Source organism: Exophiala aquamarina (assembly GCF_000709125.1).
Source record: "Exophiala aquamarina CBS 119918 chromosome Unknown aczIA-supercont1.7, whole genome shotgun sequence".
Classification (NCBI taxonomy): Eukaryota; Fungi; Ascomycota; class Eurotiomycetes; order Chaetothyriales; family Herpotrichiellaceae; genus Exophiala; species Exophiala aquamarina.
Window position 1 is genome coordinate 838,570 of NW_013550581.1, and position 19,427 is coordinate 857,996.

Consider the following 19,427-nt stretch of genomic DNA (forward strand, 5'->3'; position numbering starts at 1 on the left):
TAGTGCGACTAAGAAAGAGAGCCAACCATGCTTGGAGATGGTGTAGAGCCCATCAAGAGGTATAGCCCGGATCCCCAGGAGAGACGAGACCACCACGATGGAACCTTTGGAATGGACTCTGCCTTCCCTGAAGAAACGTCAGCAGCGCGCTAGAAAGTAGTCGAGAAGCAGGGGCTGTCTTGCGTGACAACCTTGCTCGATAATGATGAGGAGGTTGCGACTTACAACCCCTCCAAGGGTTCTTGGTTCACCATTTGTTTCAACGCTTCTCTTTCACAGAGCCAGGTGCCTCTGAGATTAACTCTCTGGACCTTTTCAAAGTCCGCTACCGTTGTGTCACCTGTCGGTAAAAAGGGCGCAGCAATTGCCGCATTGTTGATTGCGTAGTCGATCCTCTCCAATCTGCTGACAGCGGTCCCGAAAGCACGAATCACCTGCTCCTCATCTCCTATGTCGACCGGCATCGGCAAAAAATCCACGTCTGGGGCTTCTGCGTTCACCGCTTCAGCCGTTTTGGTCAATCCCTTTTCTGAAAGATCCAGGCCCGCAATACGTCTGACACCATCACGCGCGAATTGGAGAGCGATTGTCCGACCGAGAGCGCCGCCTGCTCCAGTGATAAGAGCAGTCCTTCCTAGGATTAGGATACGAGAACTTCAATCATTCCGATGGTCTACTCACCCACGTAGTCCGAGTCCTGCCATTGTCATTACTTGACTTGTTTTGTTATGCGGGGAGAAATATAAATGCTATATCACACTTGCAAGAGTAGGAAAAGATGATCCACTGTTTGCAAATAAAGGTAATGGAGATAATTAACCGTTCTGTGGTCGTGGGACACTTTTCTCCTCGGGAGAATTCATCTGACGGGCTAATTAGTCGTCTTAGTGCTTCGTAAATGCAGGTACTTCACGTATCATAGCGGCAGATATTGTAGGCCAATTTTCATGGGTGCGCTATGAACAAGTACTATGTAGACATATGTGCCACATGAACGACTCACCCCTACAATTTACATCTGGTGGCACTTTTGCCCGCTAAAATGGGATACCAATTGTGAGGCCGCCGTCCACTGCCAGATTCTGACCCGTAATCCATTGCGCATCATCGCTGCAAAGGAATACGACCGCTTTGGCAATGTCTAAAGGCTCCCCAAGTCTCGGCCACGGCGTGCCCTTTTTCATCTCAGCGATAATGGCAGGTGTCTGGAAGTTGATACTGGCCATACCACTCCGAACAACTCCTGGCGTCACCCCATTCACGTTGATATAGTCCTTGGCGTGGTCGAGACCGACATTCTGTACCAACATTGCTACCGCTGCTTTACTCGCAGCATACGTCGCCTCTCGGCGAATGGCTGTTTGGCCGCCAGCGGCAGAGGAGATGTTGACGATTCGGCCTCTCGACCCGGACACTTCGTCAATGGGCTGCTTGAGAAACTGCTTGATGGCCTCACGCATCGCGGTAGCCGTGCCCTTGGCATTGATCGCAAACATGGCGTCCCACTGCTCCTCGGTCTCCTCTACAAAGTCCCGCAAGGGCATCCACAAGCCTGCGTTGTTGACAAGAATGTCTAGTTTATTGAAGTTCTGGCACCACTGGTTAGTTTGACCGAAAGCATGATCAGGAGAGCCCAAGTCAGGCCCTGAGCATACCTTGACGGCCGCCTCGACAAGGGCAACAATTTCTGACGTGTTCATCAGATCGCATTTCTGGAAAATTGCTTTGCCACCGTTGTGGTTAATGACATCGTGCGTAGGAATGTGCTTGTCTTCTTCGAATCCATCCTGCCGTGCTTCGGCAACACGATCTGTGCAAACCAGGATCGCACCTTCACGGGCAAGTGCCAACGCTATTCCACGGCCTAGACCAGATGATGAACCAGTAACGATGGCAACTCTCTGGTGCAAACGCCCACTGCCATTGGTTTTGTAAACGGTAGTAGCTCTCATCTTCGCTAAAGGAGTCTTCACTTTCCCCTTGTTCTGATGCCCAGCTCGTTGCCTCACAGTGCTTTTGGATATCGAGTGAGATGATTGTTTCCAAGGTATTGTCACTGCCGGCGTTCAGCCGAGATGGTGGACGGTTTTAAGCAGGAAAGGTAACCGCTTAAGGAATGCGGAAAGTTATCGGGCAGACTCCTTTGAGGCCTGTGTGCTTGTTAAGGGAATACCCCACGACTGTCATTGGGAAAAGGAGCTAAGGGCTTCGCTTTCCCGTAAAATAGTCCTAGTGCTCCACCACGTATTCATCCCTGCGGGCCAAGGGAATGTGAGATTTGCGAGAAGCCCATATTTACGTAGGATATCCCTCGAGCTATTAATCCCTCTCGGTGTATCAAGCTGCAACTTCTGGCGAGCCAGTGTGCACTAGCCAGCGCGTCCCCCAAAACTTGGGTAATTGGCCCCGTGATGCATCCGGGCCACGCTGCATACTCCTGGGGTGTATTTTTATGATCGGTACTATAGAATTGAAGTACCCAACATCGAATGGCTTGACAATCTCAGCGCTTTCGACCTTAAAGCAGCGAGGAAAGATCATCGACATGATGTTGGCACACGTAGTTCTTTCTAAGCATTACTGCTGATGCCCGACCTCGCCGTGCTGTATACATTCTGATCTCCCAAACACGCTAGCGTCTACCGCTTGATCTGATCAGCGCGCAAAGGACTCAATATGTATACTGGCAATTCCTCGCAGGCACATCATGAAGAGTTTGAAAAAGACCCACATTTCAAGGATATATCGACCCCTTGAATGACAATCGAAGCGATTTATTTGGTGCCTATCGACGTTGTCAAAGTGGAACCGCCGAGGACTATAGAGCGAAGGGGAGGGGGTGTCTTGGAAGGAAAACGAGCAGGTAAATTGACGGAGGGTCGTCGATTTAAACGGTGCATGAGGAGGGAATCCGCCAATAATAATTCAACCGATTATCTCTTCACGGCCTATTTCAGCGGGCGAATGTTGACCCCAGTCTGGGGACGGTAAAGCGGGGGTGGGCCAGGGACGGTGCGGAAGCCCTTGCACATTGACCGACTGAAATATTAGCAACAAACGCTTCGGTCGAGGGTACATCTGCGCGTCGTGACAGCCAATTGAGTGTCCGATTGGTGCAAGAAGCGGACATGAGATTGCAGTGACCATGTCTACTAAGTTGTCCTCCAGCCATAAGCTTCATCAAAAGTGAGCATGAATGATGGATATAATAGCTTCGATTGGGTGAAAGTTCGCCGCCCGCTACCTCAATCTTGTTCTGTATTTTAGTGCTCTTCGCAGCTGAGTCATCTCCACCACCCTCCTGTTCGGATCGCCCAGACTCAGCCACAACTACTTGGCACAGCCACGGTACGTGCCTGGGTCACGAGGCTATGAAATCCTACTGTAGCCTTGCAGAGGTCGCTCAGCATGCCTCGCTCGACGATGTGTACATGATATATCAGGACCAGGTCTACGATGTCACTCCGTTTATACAAGAGCACCCGTAGGTCTTCCTGGCATCTCAAACCTCGGCTGGTGGAGGGATTATACTTGTAGCAAAACTCACTGATTCACCCGTCGAGAACGCAGAGGGGGAGAAGATGTCACTTTTGTCCGAGCTGGCAAGGACGGGACCGACGCATTCGATCAAGTTGGCCATTCCAAAGACGCTCGTGATCAGCTCAGAGGACTTTTGATAGCCCGATTAGATCAAAAGGTACGTTGTCATGGACACATCGTTTGTCGAGATTCTAGGGCTTTTGGTTCGAAGTACACGTACTTACTTACATTGCGTCTTCATTCTAGTCTGCAGATGTTGTTGCTAAGGTTCGTCTGGTGACTCAGGAAGCAAGAAGGCCCCATCGAGCGCTATCACGCTCTATAGAATCGTTACGGTGATCCTGGTGCCAGCGTTAGCGGCATATCTTTACTCGCTACAACATGAGCAGGCATTATGGGACCTTGGAGGGAGGATCTCAAGAAGCTTTCATTAAACGACATAGAATTTGAACACGGTTGCAGATGACACAGAAAGATTCAAATCCTCGGCTCAATTCAGGCTGATCCCAATCCTCTCAACCATTATAGTCCATGATACCTCGAAATAAACTTCCAGGATCCATCGCAAAGTGCAAGTCCAACGCCAAGTCATCCCATAGTCCTCGAGATTGGTAGTTGTTCGTGACTTGCGTAATGTAGCTCTCGCATCCGCTCACTAAATCAGAGTTTGCAACACAGCTTTCGTCAAAGAGGTAGGAATCGTCATTGCCGCTACCATGTTTGGTCTCATTTCCTCCTATGCCGACTGTGCTGGAAGCCTCATCGACGGAGGCACGTCGAGCTTCCTGTACAGTGACCTCGGTATGCATTGAAGCTTCTTTTTGTATTGTGTTTCACCTTGTTGAGAGGAAGTCTGGAGGATGGTCGTTGTGGTCATACGAAGGGAAGATGTCAGGTTCTACACGGGGCCTAGGAGGAATGGCCGACCGCGAAGTTGAGACCTTGCTGCCAGCCTGACAATCTAGAGAAGCCGTCCTTTCTGAGATCGCGATGGCACCCGTCACGTCCAAGCTATGATTGCTGTCTCTGTCGAGCTGAACAACGTGACTGGACGAAGAGAGTCATTGAGCCTTGGGTCTTGTAAACTGACGTAATTTCCCTTCCGCGGATGCCAGATTCACCTGCATCGTTTTGGGCAAGTCCCAAAAGTCGGAACACTCCACCAAGATCATGTGTAGCACAGAGAATTTGGACTCGACCCAGTCCCGATTTGTGCTCGGAGGCGCCAGCACCTTCCAGCCAAGATGAACCACCGCACCATACCAGATAATGCTTGCCAGAAATGGATTCACATACCGTACCTATTCTTCCGAACTCCACGACACAATACGCAACAGCTCATCTGCGGCCTCGATGAAGTGTTGAAGGCCCTCTCTGGCTGGTCCTAGATGCAGACTGAATGGTTCTTCGTCGCTGGTGGTCTTCGAGTCTTGGTTCGACTCATCTTCCGCACCGGGGAGATGTAAGTCTTACTGAGCGCCAGGATAGGCATCCTGATGGTGAATCATCATGCGTGTGAGCTGAGTTGTGACATGGATGCTATACTTGGCACTGTGAAGCTGTCGAATGCGCCGCATTGTCAGTGGCAAAGCTCAGAAAACCTTGCCGAAAGCGGAGATGCTTAGGAATGGCCATGCCAAAGCATCTCAATGCATTGGCGAGAATCGCCAGGCTCTCGGTGTTGTCCTTCAATGACGCTCCAGAGGCCGTCCAAGGTGAAGTAGTTCCGCCTGTACCAGGGCATTGACTCCTGAACTTGGAGAGTCTGTGACCCTCGCACATGAAGGAATTTAGCACGATGAACCATGCTTTGGGACTTTGCGTCCCACATAGCCGAAGTTCTCTCAGCCGGTGCATGGGCTTCATCTCAAGAAAACAACTTGGGCCGAACTCTCGAGAGCGAACCAATGTTCATCAGACACCGGGAGTCGGGTCGCATTATCGGACCAGTCCAAAGCAGCGGGGCAGCGTTTAATCATGCTAGCGAAGACATCGATCTTTCAGATCGCCCACCAGGCGCGGCGGCCCTCTTTGATCCGACACCAATCGTCCAGGTTTCGCAGTTCTGGCGTATTTGTCTCGGTCGACATAGTGAAGGTCGAGCTCATATGCGACACGGACGCAAACGCCTAGTCGTCGCCAGGCTGCGCCGCGAACACCTTTGATAAGCTGGCTGAAGGTCTGGAGAATGAGACCTTGCAAGATGCAGAGCGGTGGAGAGCGAATGGAGTACTCTATCAATGCCTCGTCCACATATCGAAGCGACATATCTTCGAAATGTTTTGGCGGCAGAAGGGGGCCGAGACCATCATCGAAGCTGTTGGTGTCTGTTGCTAGCGCAACTGCATCAGAAACAACCATGTGCCGGGCTGAAAAGGCAAAGATCGACGCAAGTAATGCCGCAAGCAGCTTCACTGAACTGATGGCGTACAGCGTTGCTATGAAGGAGGGTCTATGAAAAAGAGAGAAGGAGGTCATGTTGTCGAAATAGAGGTCAAGGCTATGCGGAATCGGACTCAGCAAGATTGAACCTGGGAGAGATGATATGACCACCTACTATGGTTGGAGAGAAGTGGCCGGCACTTTCAACAGGGAGCATGCTTGTGCAACGAAGTCCATATTACCGGCGAAAACGTCCAGCTTAGCCACAGATATGGCATCGTTATATGAGATTATATCGTGAGATGGATGGATAATATAGGCCAAGGTGCGTACGTCTAGTGGGGTTGTGACAGGCGTTAGAGGATACCCGCCCACAACTATACAGTCGGAACCTGCATACGTCGGGCTTCAGGTGCCACCCACATCGGTAGCACCAGACGGCAGACTCCCGGCCGCCTCAGTCTCTGTTTGCCATCTGCGCCTCCGTCCCGTCTGGAGTCGATAGAGATTTCTGGTGTTGATCTCTTATTGCCTACTCTGTCACGAGAGTTCGACCGTGGCCTTTTCCGTCGATTTGTTCCTTCGCCAGCATCAACAGGGGCACTTCAAATGATATTGACGGAGCGGTCATCACATACCAAGCTTGGGCCCAGGTTTTCCTGCTTCAGAAGGATAATCGCATTCTTGTTGTATTTTTTGGCATATCGAGCAATTAGGAAGGGTTCGATCGCTGCATCAAAATCAATCTGAGGTCAGCCAGATCCTCCCGCAGGGTTGTGGACTGCAACATTTCACCTTTCGCCTAGATGTGCGCATTAGCTGAAATCGATCGTTTTGGAAAGATCGCGGGGGGGGGGGGGTAGAGTGCTGGACACAGATCAATGGATTTCGCGCATATCGAATGCTTCCACGTCTGGCGGTAAGCACGAAACCCTCTCCCGTAAAAGAGTAAGTGCGATGGATGGTCGCAGCACCTACTTTTTGCAAAACTTGCACGCAAAGGACGATCGATCACGTCGTGTCGAGTGTTCGAGCATTGAGGTTAGTTCTTTTCAGTTAACCAGTGCTAGTCAATAGAGTGTTGTTTGCGTCGGCCCCGCAGGCATGTCGTTGCTTTGCGTACTTTGGGTTGACAGTCTGGGGGTGATTGAAGAAAAAAGAATGCGAGGAATGTGGGCGATCCCAGTTAAAGGGAAGGCCGTATCTAACTAGTGAGCGGCAGTTCCAAGATTTAGGTGATTAAGGGAATTGGTGTGGGAGAACACAGGGAAGATGTTGGAGGATTTGGACTGTACAACTGTACGGGCCAATCGATACAGGCAAGTCAGCGTTGTTGAGATTTCTGTCTTCTTCTATTCTATGGTCACTGTTCTGGTTTATATAGATAATCACTAGGCAAGATGACCCCCTGGAGCCTGTTTTCCATGATTCCAAAGCATTCTAGAGGCTGTGGCACTGACTCATTGATCGTCATCACGAGGTTGTCTGCCTGTTCCGTCGATAGTCACTTTGGCGCCAACAGAAGACTCGCTGAACCCGGCCTGGCAGCATGGACCACGGCTACAGTGTCACCAATGTACACTCTGAAGACTGAGCAGAGGGGCTTTCCGATCTTGAATGCCACTTTTTCCAGAGCGCTATGGGGAGTTGACAAAGCCCATTGTGCATGCCAATCTCTAGAGCATTTGCCCCTGCCAAGACGGGCGATCTAGACGTCGACTGCTGGGCCAGAATTCGACAGACACCAGGATCCTGCTACCTCGTACTCAGTAGGTAGACCGAGTGAGAAGAGGTAGGTAAGTAGTGCCAGTGCAGTGGGCAGTGCGAAGGAAAACAACCGCGCGGACCAAGCCATTGTACCGTCCGAAGGAAACACATAAATCTACGTCGCCGAGAACTCATCTCACCGACAGAGAGGAAACTGGACAAGAGGGGAAACAAGAGGCCCAGACGCAGGAGTTGCATCTTCGAATCGACGACGTAAATCTCAATTAAGTGCGTGTCAATCCCCTGCTGATTTGGCATCTAAATGGCTGGCAGAAGCTCTTAAAGTATGACTGGCCCACAGATGCCAAAAGATACACCGCAACTCCCCTTCCGGGTCTAGTATGAATGCGGCTAGGGCTAACCATGCGTTGAATACTCACATAAGTCGGACACCCCGGTAATGACCCGCCCTGGTGATGACCCACGTGTCGGGACGCGTGTTTTTTTACAACTCCTTGATTTCTATACTTTACAACTCCTACAAATCACCTTTATATATTATAAATTGGCATCCAATCGAGAGCTCAGGATCCAGCAAGCCATTATTGACTATGAAACTCGGCGATTTCTAACTGTCCGGAGGATAAGGTTTAGGATCTATAGTAGAAGTAGCTAGAGAGGAAAGAGTAGAATATATCGTTATTTTCTATCTCAATAACTAACTTAAAGCTAATCTAAGTAGAGCAATATAGGCCTATATTATATAGGTATAGGCTCTAATGAGGTCCTCCGTAAGTACGCAAGTAATCACTAAGTACTTGTTAGGCATAGGTCCGTAAGCCCTTGAGGATCGCTCAACAAGACTAGAATCTCGCACGAAGTACGAGGTATTCTCGGACCTATTGCCTAACATTAGGGTTAGGATGAGTCTTAACTTTTAGGAACTTAGAACTCGCTGAGCTAGGTTAACTAAGGCTAGTATTCATCCTAACTCAACCTATATTAAGGTCTACTGTTGGATCGATACTTGGCAACTTTCACGAGTTAGAACTGTGCTCCTACGTCTTGGCAATAACTCTGCAAGCAAGCTCATTCTAAAGCGTCCGGTCACAAGTTGAGCTTATTTCGTCAAAGGATCTGAAGTAAAACACGAGATTCTCACTACACTAAGCTAGAAAACAGGCTGCGTTTGCGGCACATGGGTGGACGCAGAGATAGGAGTGAGGTACTTTGTTCGACACCTGAACACCATATTTTGAGTCTCTAATGTTAAACTACTATACCAAGAATAAAACCCCGCTTGTATCTACCCACAAGACAAGCCTAGCAATGTATGCTTTGCGATTAGGTGTTCTTCCCCACTCCTACTTCTGCTCTGCTTCGCCAGCGAGTTCGGGATGCGGCGTCACAAGAACTGGTGTATCGTCCGTATCACTCTTTTTATTCTTACCCCGGTTTTTGGGCATTCTGCCAAGCCAGTAAAAGAACAACGCCATCACCATATTGAATACAATGTACACCCACATGAGCCCGAAATCGCGCCACGCGTCCGACGGCGACATATTCAGAGCGGCTAAGAAGGCATCGGTTGTGTCCAGCGCACAGTAGCGGCACTCTGAGGTTGCATTTCCATCGAGAAGAACTCCTCCAACAGTCGAAATATAGCGGTTCATATATTCGGCGCAACTTTGTCCAGAGGGCGGGCTGATCGTTAAGAGCTCTGCATCTGAACAGTGAACGCTGCTGCCGCTTACAGCCGTCGAAAGCATGGCGCCGATCAGGTAGGTAAAGGGTGAGACGCGGTACATAAATATCCAGAATCCTGGCAGACTATCTGATGTAGCCAATACACTGACAGATTGTTAGCTTTGGTTTTTGGGATGGAGGGTTCTTACGATGCTCAACTTACCCGCAAAAGATTAGGCATAGTGAAAAGAGCACGTTTGCCACATTGCCACCTGTTTCGGGGGACTCGATAGCAGCAATGACCATATGCGAAAACGTTGTGGTGAAGAACAAGAAGCTCACAATAAGAAGCCACATAAGTGCTCCTCGCTCGCTCACCGCGTGGGTCGGTTCGGCGTTGCGCCATAGCCCAATGGGATAGTACCAGCAGAAATACAGTGCAACTCCACAGCCCAAGTTCCAAGGGAATTCGGCAATGATGTTCGACAGCATAAATGCTTTCCAAGAGTAAGTCTTTGATGGGCGCTCTCGAACTTCGTACAAGGACCGCTGGCGTACAAAGATCGGCATTAGCTGCTGCACGAGCTGTCCAAATATTGACATTAGCATGAATATACCAAACATCTGGTTTTGTAAGCCTTGTCGAGTATTCTCCGCTCGGAAGAAGGAAAACCCAATGAAAAGGGCAGCCAAGATACACATAGCGAATTTGGGATAAATATAGGTCGGAGTTCGCCAGTGTTGTTGAAACACACGCTTCTGTACCTCAAGGTATTGAAGAAGAAATGAGGCAGCGAATTCCCGGTAGATAGATTTGTCGTTAAGATCCGCTACGGGTGCCAACTGCAAACGCTCAGCCTTCATGGTGTGAAGCTCGCGCTGCATCTCGTAGTACTCGTGCGACTGTTTCCACACAAGAGGCCAATCAATATCCGTGTGGGAACCGGGGGCTGCGCCTATAACTTCGAGCATCCATTCCGCAGGATTCGCCTCTGGAGGGCATGGATGTGCGCCGTTTGTCTCAAAATAGGACGTAAGTGTTTTGGAAGATCGTCCAATGGGTCCAAAGTAAACTGTCTTCCCCCCCCTAGCAAGGAACAGGAGACGATCAAAACGTTGAAATAATATCGCGGAAGGTTGGTGAATAGTGCATAGAATGGCTTGTCCATTCCTGGTCAGCTTTTCCAGTAAGTTGAGGATAGACCATGATGTCTGAGAGTCTAAACCCGAAGTTGGTTCGTCAAGGAACAGCAGTAACTGGGGCTTTGCGGCAAGCTCTACTCCAATTGTTAACCTAGGGCGGATGTTAGTCTAGTCTAAACACTTTTGAAAAGAGATGATATGGCGGCACAGTAGTGTGTGTAACGCCTAGAATATAAAGAGGCAAAGATCCTGCTGAACGTAAAGGCTGTCTGGTCTTTACGCACCTTTTCCGTTGCTCAACATTTAGCCCCTCTCCCAGAACGCCAACAACTGCGTCAGCGTACTCTTCCATATCGAGAAGTTCAATAATTTCATCAACGTACGCAACCTTCTCCTTGTAAGGAACAGTAGCAGGTTGCCTAAGCACGGCGCTGAATTTCAAGGCCTCGCGGACTGTCGACGTTTCTAGGTGGAGGTCCTGCTGCTGGACGTAACCCGTTTTACGCTGAAAGGAGCTGTCACGTTGGCGGCCGTCCTAGTAATAAGTCAGCCTCGCTCCGGCAAAGAGAACTCAATTACTCGTTTTCGAGCAGCCAAATTGGAGTCCGTGAGGACTGTGGATACTTACCACTAACATCTCCCCACATATAACGCCCATGGTGACTCTGGTTGCCAGCACATCTAGAAGCGTGGTTTTACCGGCACCGCTAACGCCCATAAGTGCAGTTAGTGTCCCTGGCTTCACCCACCCATCGACGTTGTCTAGAATTCGACGCGGTTGACCCTTGATCTTAATATCATAGCACACGTTTCTCCACTGGAATATTGCGGTCTGTCTTTGGATTATATCGGAGGTGTCCTTTCCGCTTTTTTCAACTTTCGTGTTATCGCCTGTACTGGGCGCTTCGACGTCTTCCTTGTAACCTTGGAGCGAGGCTGGCATGACACCCCTTCGAAAGACGAGGATCTCACCCTTCGACTTTTTCGCCTGGATATACTCGGTAGTCAAGATATGGGCCGTCATAAATCCAATCAAGAATGTCCACAGAATACCATAATTCCGCCACCGATGCGCTGCCGAGTAGTCGAATGCCACGCGCAGGTAGGTGTCGCCGTCGACGAATGTCTGACCAGGTACTGCTCCGACAGCGGAACAGACTTGATTGGAAAGGTCTGCGCCCGAGTAATTGGGGACGAGCAGCGAGGCAACGCACCTATAGGTACGGCCTGAAAATTCGTTAATCATTAGCGCCTCGAATCCATATGCGACAGGATTGAGATAGTTGATCCACCTAGCCCAGCCAAGCATATAATCAGTCGGAATCGCAAATCCAGTATAGATGATCAGCGCCAGAATAGCTAAACTTGCGGGAGTCATTGCCTGCTCTAAGGTCCTAGATACCGAAGCAATACCGCGGAACAGCATACTCATTGTCAACGTCATTGTGAAGGATATGAGGAGATAAAAGAACCATGGGCCAGCTTCTCGTCGTAGATTTGTCATAAAGTATAAGGGTATGTTAAAGGTAATGGCGTTGAGGATCTTGTAAGGCATATCAGATAACATCGACGCGATCGCCTCAGCCGAAGGGTGATATAATGCATAGCGACTATGCTTCTCGACAATCGGACGCTGGCTATATCTCGAGAGGATTTCTAGAGCTGATCCAAATGCTCCCATTAGAATAGCAAAGAAAATGAGTGCTCCACGAGAGAAGAAGGACGCGGCCGTTTCGTCAAGGTCGTAAAAGACTGAAGAAATAATAAGCGACATGACAAAGTTGCCAATAAGTTGAGTTAGGGTTATGCTTGGATCAGCTATTAGTTGCACAACTGCCCGCCACAAACAGAGGCGAACTTGTTGCACATATGAGAGTGTGTATGGTGACCCTGGCCTTGCGTTCTTGGCCTGCTGCATCTTCATTGATTCTTGGAATGCCTGTAGGTTTTCGCCACCAATGGGGTACTCTCTCCCAAACTCGTCGATGTCGGCCAAGAGGCTTTTTCTTTGCTGACTATCCTTCCATCTGAGAGCAAAGTCTTCACTTGTTCTCGGAACCCTGCCTTCAAAGCCTGGCCGGATCACTCGTTCTTTCGGGCTCGTCATTGAGGTAAGGAAGTCAGCGACAGTCTGACAATCCGGGCACTCGAAGCCCATCTCAACGAAGTATCCCTTGGCTTTATTCGTTGGGCCGAAGAAAATCTGACGTCCCTATGATACTGTCAATCAACTGACCAACGACGAATTCAAGGTGTAAAAGAACACGACCCCTTAAGGGGACCTTGCCAATTCCCTTGTCATTTGATCAAACAGCGAATGGAACTTACCTCGTACAAGAGAATGACCTTATCAAAAATCTCGTAGGCTGACTGGGGCGCTTGATAAATGGCTACTGCCACCGTCACGTCCTTTACTTCTGTCTGGATTCTCAGGTTCTTGCAGAACTGCACAGCATTGGCACTATCTAAACCTCTGGTGGAGTTGTCCCACATCTGAAGAGGAGCGCCAATTAGAGCTGCTTCGGCGATGCTCACACGTTTGCGCTCTCCGCCGGAAACTCCGCGTATGTATTCGTTGCCTACTCGAGTGTTGATCGTATGCTTGATGCCGAATGTAGCCATTATAACATCCCGCAAGTGTACGGCGTACTGCTCTCGTGTGGCCCCACCGGGACTATTAAATATCAGCCCTTCTAACCTCCTAGATAAAGGGACGAATATCATGCCGGTAGCAGGATACACCTAGCCGTCGATAGCAACCAAGTCGTAGTTTAGTTTACTCAAACGTAGTGTTTCCAGTCTTGTAGACGGGGAGTTTAGGGGAACACTTACATAAATCTTGGAGTCCTAGCACGGGCGGCGAAGTAGAGAGTATTCCCTACGGTGAGGTGGGGAAAGTGCACGTCCTGCTCGGCAGTATAGATGGCCTCACCACGAAAGTTTGTCTTAAGCTGCTCAAAGCTAATGCCAGAGTAGTTCAGATATGAGTCTGTGTCAATAGTGAAGCCATGCGTCTCTCCAGCGAGTGTTTTCAGGAACGTTGAACAGCCTGCTCCCGGAGGACCAAGGACGACTAACATCTCCCCTGGGTACACAACGCCGTCTAGGTCTCGAAGGATATGGACGCGGCGCTTGCTCACGCCCATCAAGCTCTGAAGTGAGCCCCATGCCTGCCAAAACACGTTGCCGACGGTCTTCTGAAAATCTGCGCCGGAGCTGTAACCATATGCTTTTAAACTTCTGAACGCCACACCCGCCTTTCGGCCTTTATAACTTTGACCATCTGTTTCTGCCAATTTCAGCATGGCTTTGGTCCATGCATAAGGGCTGAAGTTGTCCGAATAAGGATCGAGTACTGATCCCGGTTCGCTCTCGAAGGGATTTCCATTGACCTCCGAGTATGTTGAATGTTGGGTCCATGTTCGTGCTAGTTCGCGGACCCTCGAGTCATCGACATCTTCACTCGAAGACCGTTGAATTCGATCGACTTGATCTAGTTTGGTGCTGTTCCCGTCCTTGTCAGACTCATATTTATCTGACTTTTCCGGTGAATAAGAGGTCGAGGCGGAAGATTGCTGATGAGTATTGTATTCCTGATGAGTATTGTATTCCTGATGAGTATTGTATTCCTGATGAGTATTGTACATATTGTCAGATTGTTGGCCTTTTGCCGACATGGTGGGGTAGCGCAAGAACGCACTGCAAGGCCTGAGCCTTATGTCGCGGGAATCACAGAGTACGGGAAATAAATAATCAAGAGAAGCAATGAGAATTAAAAGGAAGGAGCGTATTTCTTGAAAAATCAAAGTGGAAGGACAAGGGCACACGTGGTTTTATATCAAGCCAACCTAAAAATCACGTCGGAGTGTCTTTGTGCATTCAAAGTGGCACACGCTTAAAACAATCGACGAATTTTCGGGATAACTTCGTTTGAGCAACAAAGCATAGAGGTTTGCCGAGAGCTTCCATGGATATCTAATGAGTTGGAACCCTAGGTTTCGGATCGCAATCTCGGACGGATAAGAATAGGTTTATACATGTAGCGAAGTAGTTGGATCATTGATGTATGTGTACGATATAACCTGTGCATAACTCGGCTAGCTAGCCGCTGATCCAGAGCTATTAATGTGCAAAGACGTTGTCGAGATTGGATTTATGTCCATGTCGCCACGAGGACTTCTTGTCAACTTGGCTGATATACTAGTGTACTCAGGCAGTGGAGAGAAACGTGATGGATCCAGTATATAACGGCCTTGCCTACTGGTGCGACGCCAAGACTCGCACAACTATCTTAGCGCAAATTTATGCACGGAAGGCTTCAACTTCTGACAGGGGTTCATTTATGCAGAGAATGTCCGAGACCACACGATTTCCCAACATCGAACCGCCATTCCTCTATATACCAATTGTCGAACTAGGAAAAGACAGTCCGTGTTACTGCAGTTCAAAGCTTATGTTTAAAAATGCACTTACAACCTAGCCCCATAGTTTTTCATAGCCTGCCAAACATCATGCGGCAAAGGGAGGATGAGTCCATCGTGGCACAAAGGAAGCACGAATATATCATACGCTGAGTCAGTGTGTCGTTGGTAATAACTTTCTGAATGTGGCACTGACAGCGCATAGTATTTTGAGCTCAAATACTTTCGACTTCTATGTCGGGCCTGATCAGAGAAGATTTAGCATCCACTCATTACTTGCAATCCATGCGTCCCCTGTATTCGACTCTCTCATCAATGGTGACTGGATAGAGAAGTGTAATAAGTATGCAATCTTGGACGATGTAGATGAGGCTACTTTTGTACGCTTCTGCCAGTATGCATACACCGGTGATTACACCGTACCTGCCCTCAAAGAAGCTCATAGTCGCACCTCATTGTCTCATACAGATACGGCGAAGGACCATCAAGGCACCTATACGTACGCCGAGAAAGTACATTTATCCGGTGGTATGCCAGACATTTACCCCAAACAAACGCCATCGCTGAATATTAATAGCACCGCGTATTAACGACAGCTACCCTCCACTGCCTCCGAAACCACCGCCACAACCCTTTCTCCGTTTGCTGAAACTACGATGTAGAAAGGCATTCGGAACAGAACACAACCCAACGGGCAAGGACCAAGCTCCAGTTCGTCTTCAGTCCAAAAGAGCACTTCCTGGGTCCAAGGTAATGGTTGTTCGGAAAGAATTTCGCGCAGCATCTCGCCTAGCTCAAGGACCACCTTTCGAACCCGTTCAGAACACCCAGCCTGATCAGGCCTTCGACGAGATTCTACTTTGTCACGCACGCCTCTATGTGTTCGCAGATCGTTTCGACAACCCTGAGCTCCTCGATATCACTCTATACAAGCTGAGACGTACATTGGCAGCCTTCAAGCTGTTCGACGAGAGAGTTCCGGATCTCTTTGCGCTAATAAGGTATTCTTACCTGAACACGAGAGAGGGCGACAGACTTCGTGCCCTGCTGATCGAGTTTGCAGTCTGTATGGTCCCTGAGCTTATCGATCATGCTGGTTGGCATTCTTTTACTATAGAAGAAGCTTCATTCAGGGATGAACTCCTCAACAAGTTAAGAGAGGTCGTAGGAGTTGCACGCGAGTGTGTATGGTAGTGACCATGCGAGTTCTCATCTCAATCGACAACAAGAAACTGTGTCGTAGTAAGAGTAGTTCAGTCATGTCTTCTAGCAATGGCTCACAACCAGAGCCAGGGCATTAATGAAATACAATGATAATGACTTCCAAAAATTCAGAATTTCCTTAGGCAGAACAAGTCAATTTGCGATCTCTAATAACATTCAATAACGTAGCCATAGTCTCTGCAGAAAGGAAAAAAAAGAGCACCGAGGCGCAGCGATACTTCATATGAGTGCGGGATTTCGAGGACCTCGACCAACGGGAGATAAGCGCGGATGGCTCTACTAGATTAGGACAGCTCGTCGATCTGGGACTTCACGGTGGGCAGAATAGATAGATCCGCGCAAATCATCGATCTTACTTGAAGTCATGCAGCTGCAAACGGAGACAGTTACCCTCGCGGACCAGCTGTCCCAATGCGAGCACGACTCAATCTGAATGCGGAGCACATCAGCAGGCGGAAGAGAGAATCAAACAACTCGAGAACGAAATAGCTTTCACTCGGATAGAGACGGACAATCTGCGGCAAGAGAAAACGCTCTTCTCCATCAATGGGCCACTCGTGAAGAAAAAGAAGAAAAAGGACCGGTGGGACAGAGAGGTAAAGAAGCCGTTGTCGGCGCTTTACAAGTTAGAATCGGAACTTTAACCCCTTGTAACACAAGCCCAAGTTTCAGTTCTTGAGTTTGAATGGTCGCTTGAACTGGAAGTTTGGCGTTGGGAAGGCGATGCGGGAAGCCTAACCCTTCCGACCGGGGCATCATTCAGAGCGGCCGCCCGCTCGCTCGGCACACAGTTATCATGTGGTGGTGCACTCGATCAGTCCCATATTCATATGAAAGATACGCCAACAACTCTTCGTTGAACTCACATTCCTGATAGATTGGGTCGAGGCAGTTCCGTCTTTCACCGTTTGTTGGAAGCCGAATAGAAAGGACTTGCATGTTTTGAATGTACCTTCAGACATTGCCTGCAACTTTAAGCATTCCCAAGTCCTTCATCACCAAAGCTTCATGACCTTTGAGTCTTCGCTCACAAAAGCTCATGTCTTTACGCTGGCTTGCGTGGCTGTGAGCAGTAATCGATCTTCCACCGGCTTAAAGGCTCCCAAGTTCTTAACCTGCATCACATCTTCTATCATGCTTACATCTAAGACTATTTCGTAGAGCTGATACAACAGGGTCACGGTGAGCGCTAGAGTAAGCTCCGCCAGATGTCTTCCGACGCAATTCCGCGGACCCGAGATACATGGTCGGCTCATCACTCTCATCTAAAATGTCGCTTTTTCGTATTGGGATGGATCAAAAACATCGGTCGAGGGAATACGCTCGGATCCCGCGCTATGGCATAGGGATTACTCCCTACCACAACACCGGCAGGTACATATTTTCCACCGATCATCTTGCCAGGAGATACGCGCGCTGCACCGGCTGTTAATTTGCCCCATAGACGCAAGGACTCATCCGTCCCGTTTCGCAAATAAGGCTGAAAAGAGTTAGTGCCACGCAAGGATGGAGCTATTCAGAGGATGTTATGCTCTTACTACCTTTAACCATTCAGCATAAGTTCGACAGGCGTTAGGGTGGGAAAAGGCCTGCCTTATCTCTTCCGCGAGCCGTTCTCGGATCTTTGCACGCGTCCTACCTACTATAGAAGCCATATTAGAGCAGTAGTAGTAGTCTCACTATCGGCTGACAAAAAGAGAATAGTATGTTCCTCGAGTTCTATTTATGATAAGGTATTGCCGATTTCTGAATCCATAGAATTAACAAGTCGGTGCAATAATAGGTAACTGAGATCCTTTTCCTTAACCCTGGATAGACGTTGAAGGTAATCATTTATCATTAGGTGGCTGAAAGCTCTAAGACGGCGAACTCCTTTCAGTCATCTTGAATGAAACTAAGCTGCAAATACTTCATTTCAGGAACAAACGATGTTAGAGGCATTGCCGCAATAAAAGAATCTAAATCTTACTCCACTTAGTAGTTGTCGCCTCTTAGTGTATCTAGAGACTGTCCGAAGCATAGATAGCTAACTATATTAAGATAAAGATGGTTGCTTTATAATTAGATATTAATATTCAATCCTCCTTCCCATTAGAAAATAAGTTAATAAACTCATTAATTCTACTTATAAAGAGCTCTTCCCGCTCTAGGAGGCTCTTAGCGCTAAACCCGTTAGGTATCAGTTGTCTAAAATGACTATATAGACCTTTATTGATAATATTAAAGATATTTCGAGCCCTAGTCACGGCAAATAGCTTATACATAGCTAGGTCTTTGAGGCAAGGCTGAGAGCTCTACCTATTAATCTCGGTAATTAACGCAGAATCAGAGAAGACTAATTCCTTGGTGGAAATACGACATGAACTTCCATTTCGCTGCAGCAGCTCGTGTTGCATCATCATACACTTCTTTCACGCGACCCCTCGGTATGCGCACAATTAGGAGAATTTGGTCAGGAATGGCCCGGGATAGCTAGAAAGAGGGTGGAAGTATATTCGCCTAACGATAATCCCAAGAATTGTAAGAGGCTGCCTAGAATGAGGATTAGAAGAATCTAGGCAGCCGCCTTCGGTATGCTGAGGATGGAAGCCATGATATTGTAGGCTGCTATGCATCAAGACAGAACACATTCCTTAAAGGCGAAATTGAAAGTTACCTGGCTGTACTAATTAGTCTCGCCTAGCGGACGCGTTTTCAGTGCATTTCATAACCCAATAGACCTATACGCTAAGTTATCGAACCGTCTAGAGGTAGATAGTACCGACCACTTTTATATGCTTGTCGGCTTTTGTTATACTTATAGTACTATATTCCGATATAACTTGTTGTCTTGCACTTTGGCCAAGTTTTGCTAGTTGCCGACTTCGCCCCCTTCCGCGTCGTGCCTCCAACTGCCCAAAGTCTGGACTCGACTCCAGGCAGAGTTAGAGCTCCTTGTGAGCCCTTCGGATGAGCCGGTCAGAGACGCCGGCTGCAATGTTATACGTGTGCGTCCATGGAAAAGTGACGATTTTCCCCGGACCACAGCATGGATTTCTGCTAATCCGGGCAATCGATTGGATATGGGCAGTGCCGACGTCTCATAGTAGACTCTATCCGATGCGCAATGGAACCTTGATTACCAAAGGGAGATAAGTACTTTAGTTATCGCCTAGGCGATATGCAAGCTGCCCTCAGTAATATTAGAACTACCGGCTCCATGCGTCGGCTGAGGAAAAGATGAATAAGTGGCCGAAACGGCGAATGGATACAATTCGAGCTCTAGCTGAAATACTGGAATGGGTCCTACCTTTAGATGGTCTCTAAACTCTTCTGATTAGAATA

General features: G+C 48.6%; 5 protein-coding genes across 5 annotated transcripts; 1 reads left to right on the forward strand and 4 right to left on the reverse strand.

Moving 5' to 3' along the window:
* Window positions 1-221: 221 nt before the first annotated feature.
* Window positions 222-704, reverse strand: A1O9_08331 (uncharacterized protein; the record flags this gene model as incomplete). The annotated part of the gene is made up of 2 exons (XM_013402717.1): window positions 222-630; window positions 682-704. The coding sequence occupies 2 exons, from the start codon at window positions 702-704 to the stop codon at window positions 222-224; spliced, it is 432 nt and encodes a 143-aa protein (XP_013258171.1).
* Window positions 705-1,037: 333 nt separating this feature from the next.
* A1O9_08332 (uncharacterized protein) lies at window positions 1,038-1,952 on the reverse strand (the record flags this gene model as incomplete). Its single annotated transcript, XM_013402718.1, has 2 exons — window positions 1,038-1,589; window positions 1,656-1,952. The coding sequence occupies 2 exons, from the start codon at window positions 1,950-1,952 to the stop codon at window positions 1,038-1,040; spliced, it is 849 nt and encodes a 282-aa protein (XP_013258172.1).
* A 3,568-nt stretch (window positions 1,953-5,520) lies between these two features.
* On the reverse strand, window positions 5,521-6,018 carry A1O9_08333 (uncharacterized protein; the record flags this gene model as incomplete). The annotated part of the gene is made up of 1 exon (XM_013402719.1): window positions 5,521-6,018. One exon carries the CDS (start codon window positions 6,016-6,018, stop codon window positions 5,521-5,523), a length of 498 nt encoding a protein of 165 aa, XP_013258173.1.
* Window positions 6,019-8,993: 2,975 nt separating this feature from the next.
* On the reverse strand, window positions 8,994-14,135 carry A1O9_08334 (ATP-binding cassette, subfamily G (WHITE), member 2, PDR; the record flags this gene model as incomplete). Its single annotated transcript, XM_013402720.1, has 6 exons — window positions 8,994-9,480; window positions 9,539-10,609; window positions 10,743-10,993; window positions 11,087-12,670; window positions 12,787-13,132; window positions 13,291-14,135. The coding sequence occupies 6 exons, from the start codon at window positions 14,133-14,135 to the stop codon at window positions 8,994-8,996; spliced, it is 4,584 nt and encodes a 1,527-aa protein (XP_013258174.1).
* Window positions 14,136-15,632: 1,497 nt separating this feature from the next.
* A1O9_08335 (uncharacterized protein) lies at window positions 15,633-16,073 on the forward strand (the record flags this gene model as incomplete). The annotated part of the gene is made up of 1 exon (XM_013402721.1): window positions 15,633-16,073. The coding sequence occupies one exon, from the start codon at window positions 15,633-15,635 to the stop codon at window positions 16,071-16,073; it is 441 nt and encodes a 146-aa protein (XP_013258175.1).
* Between the last annotated feature and the right edge of the window lie 3,354 nt (window positions 16,074-19,427).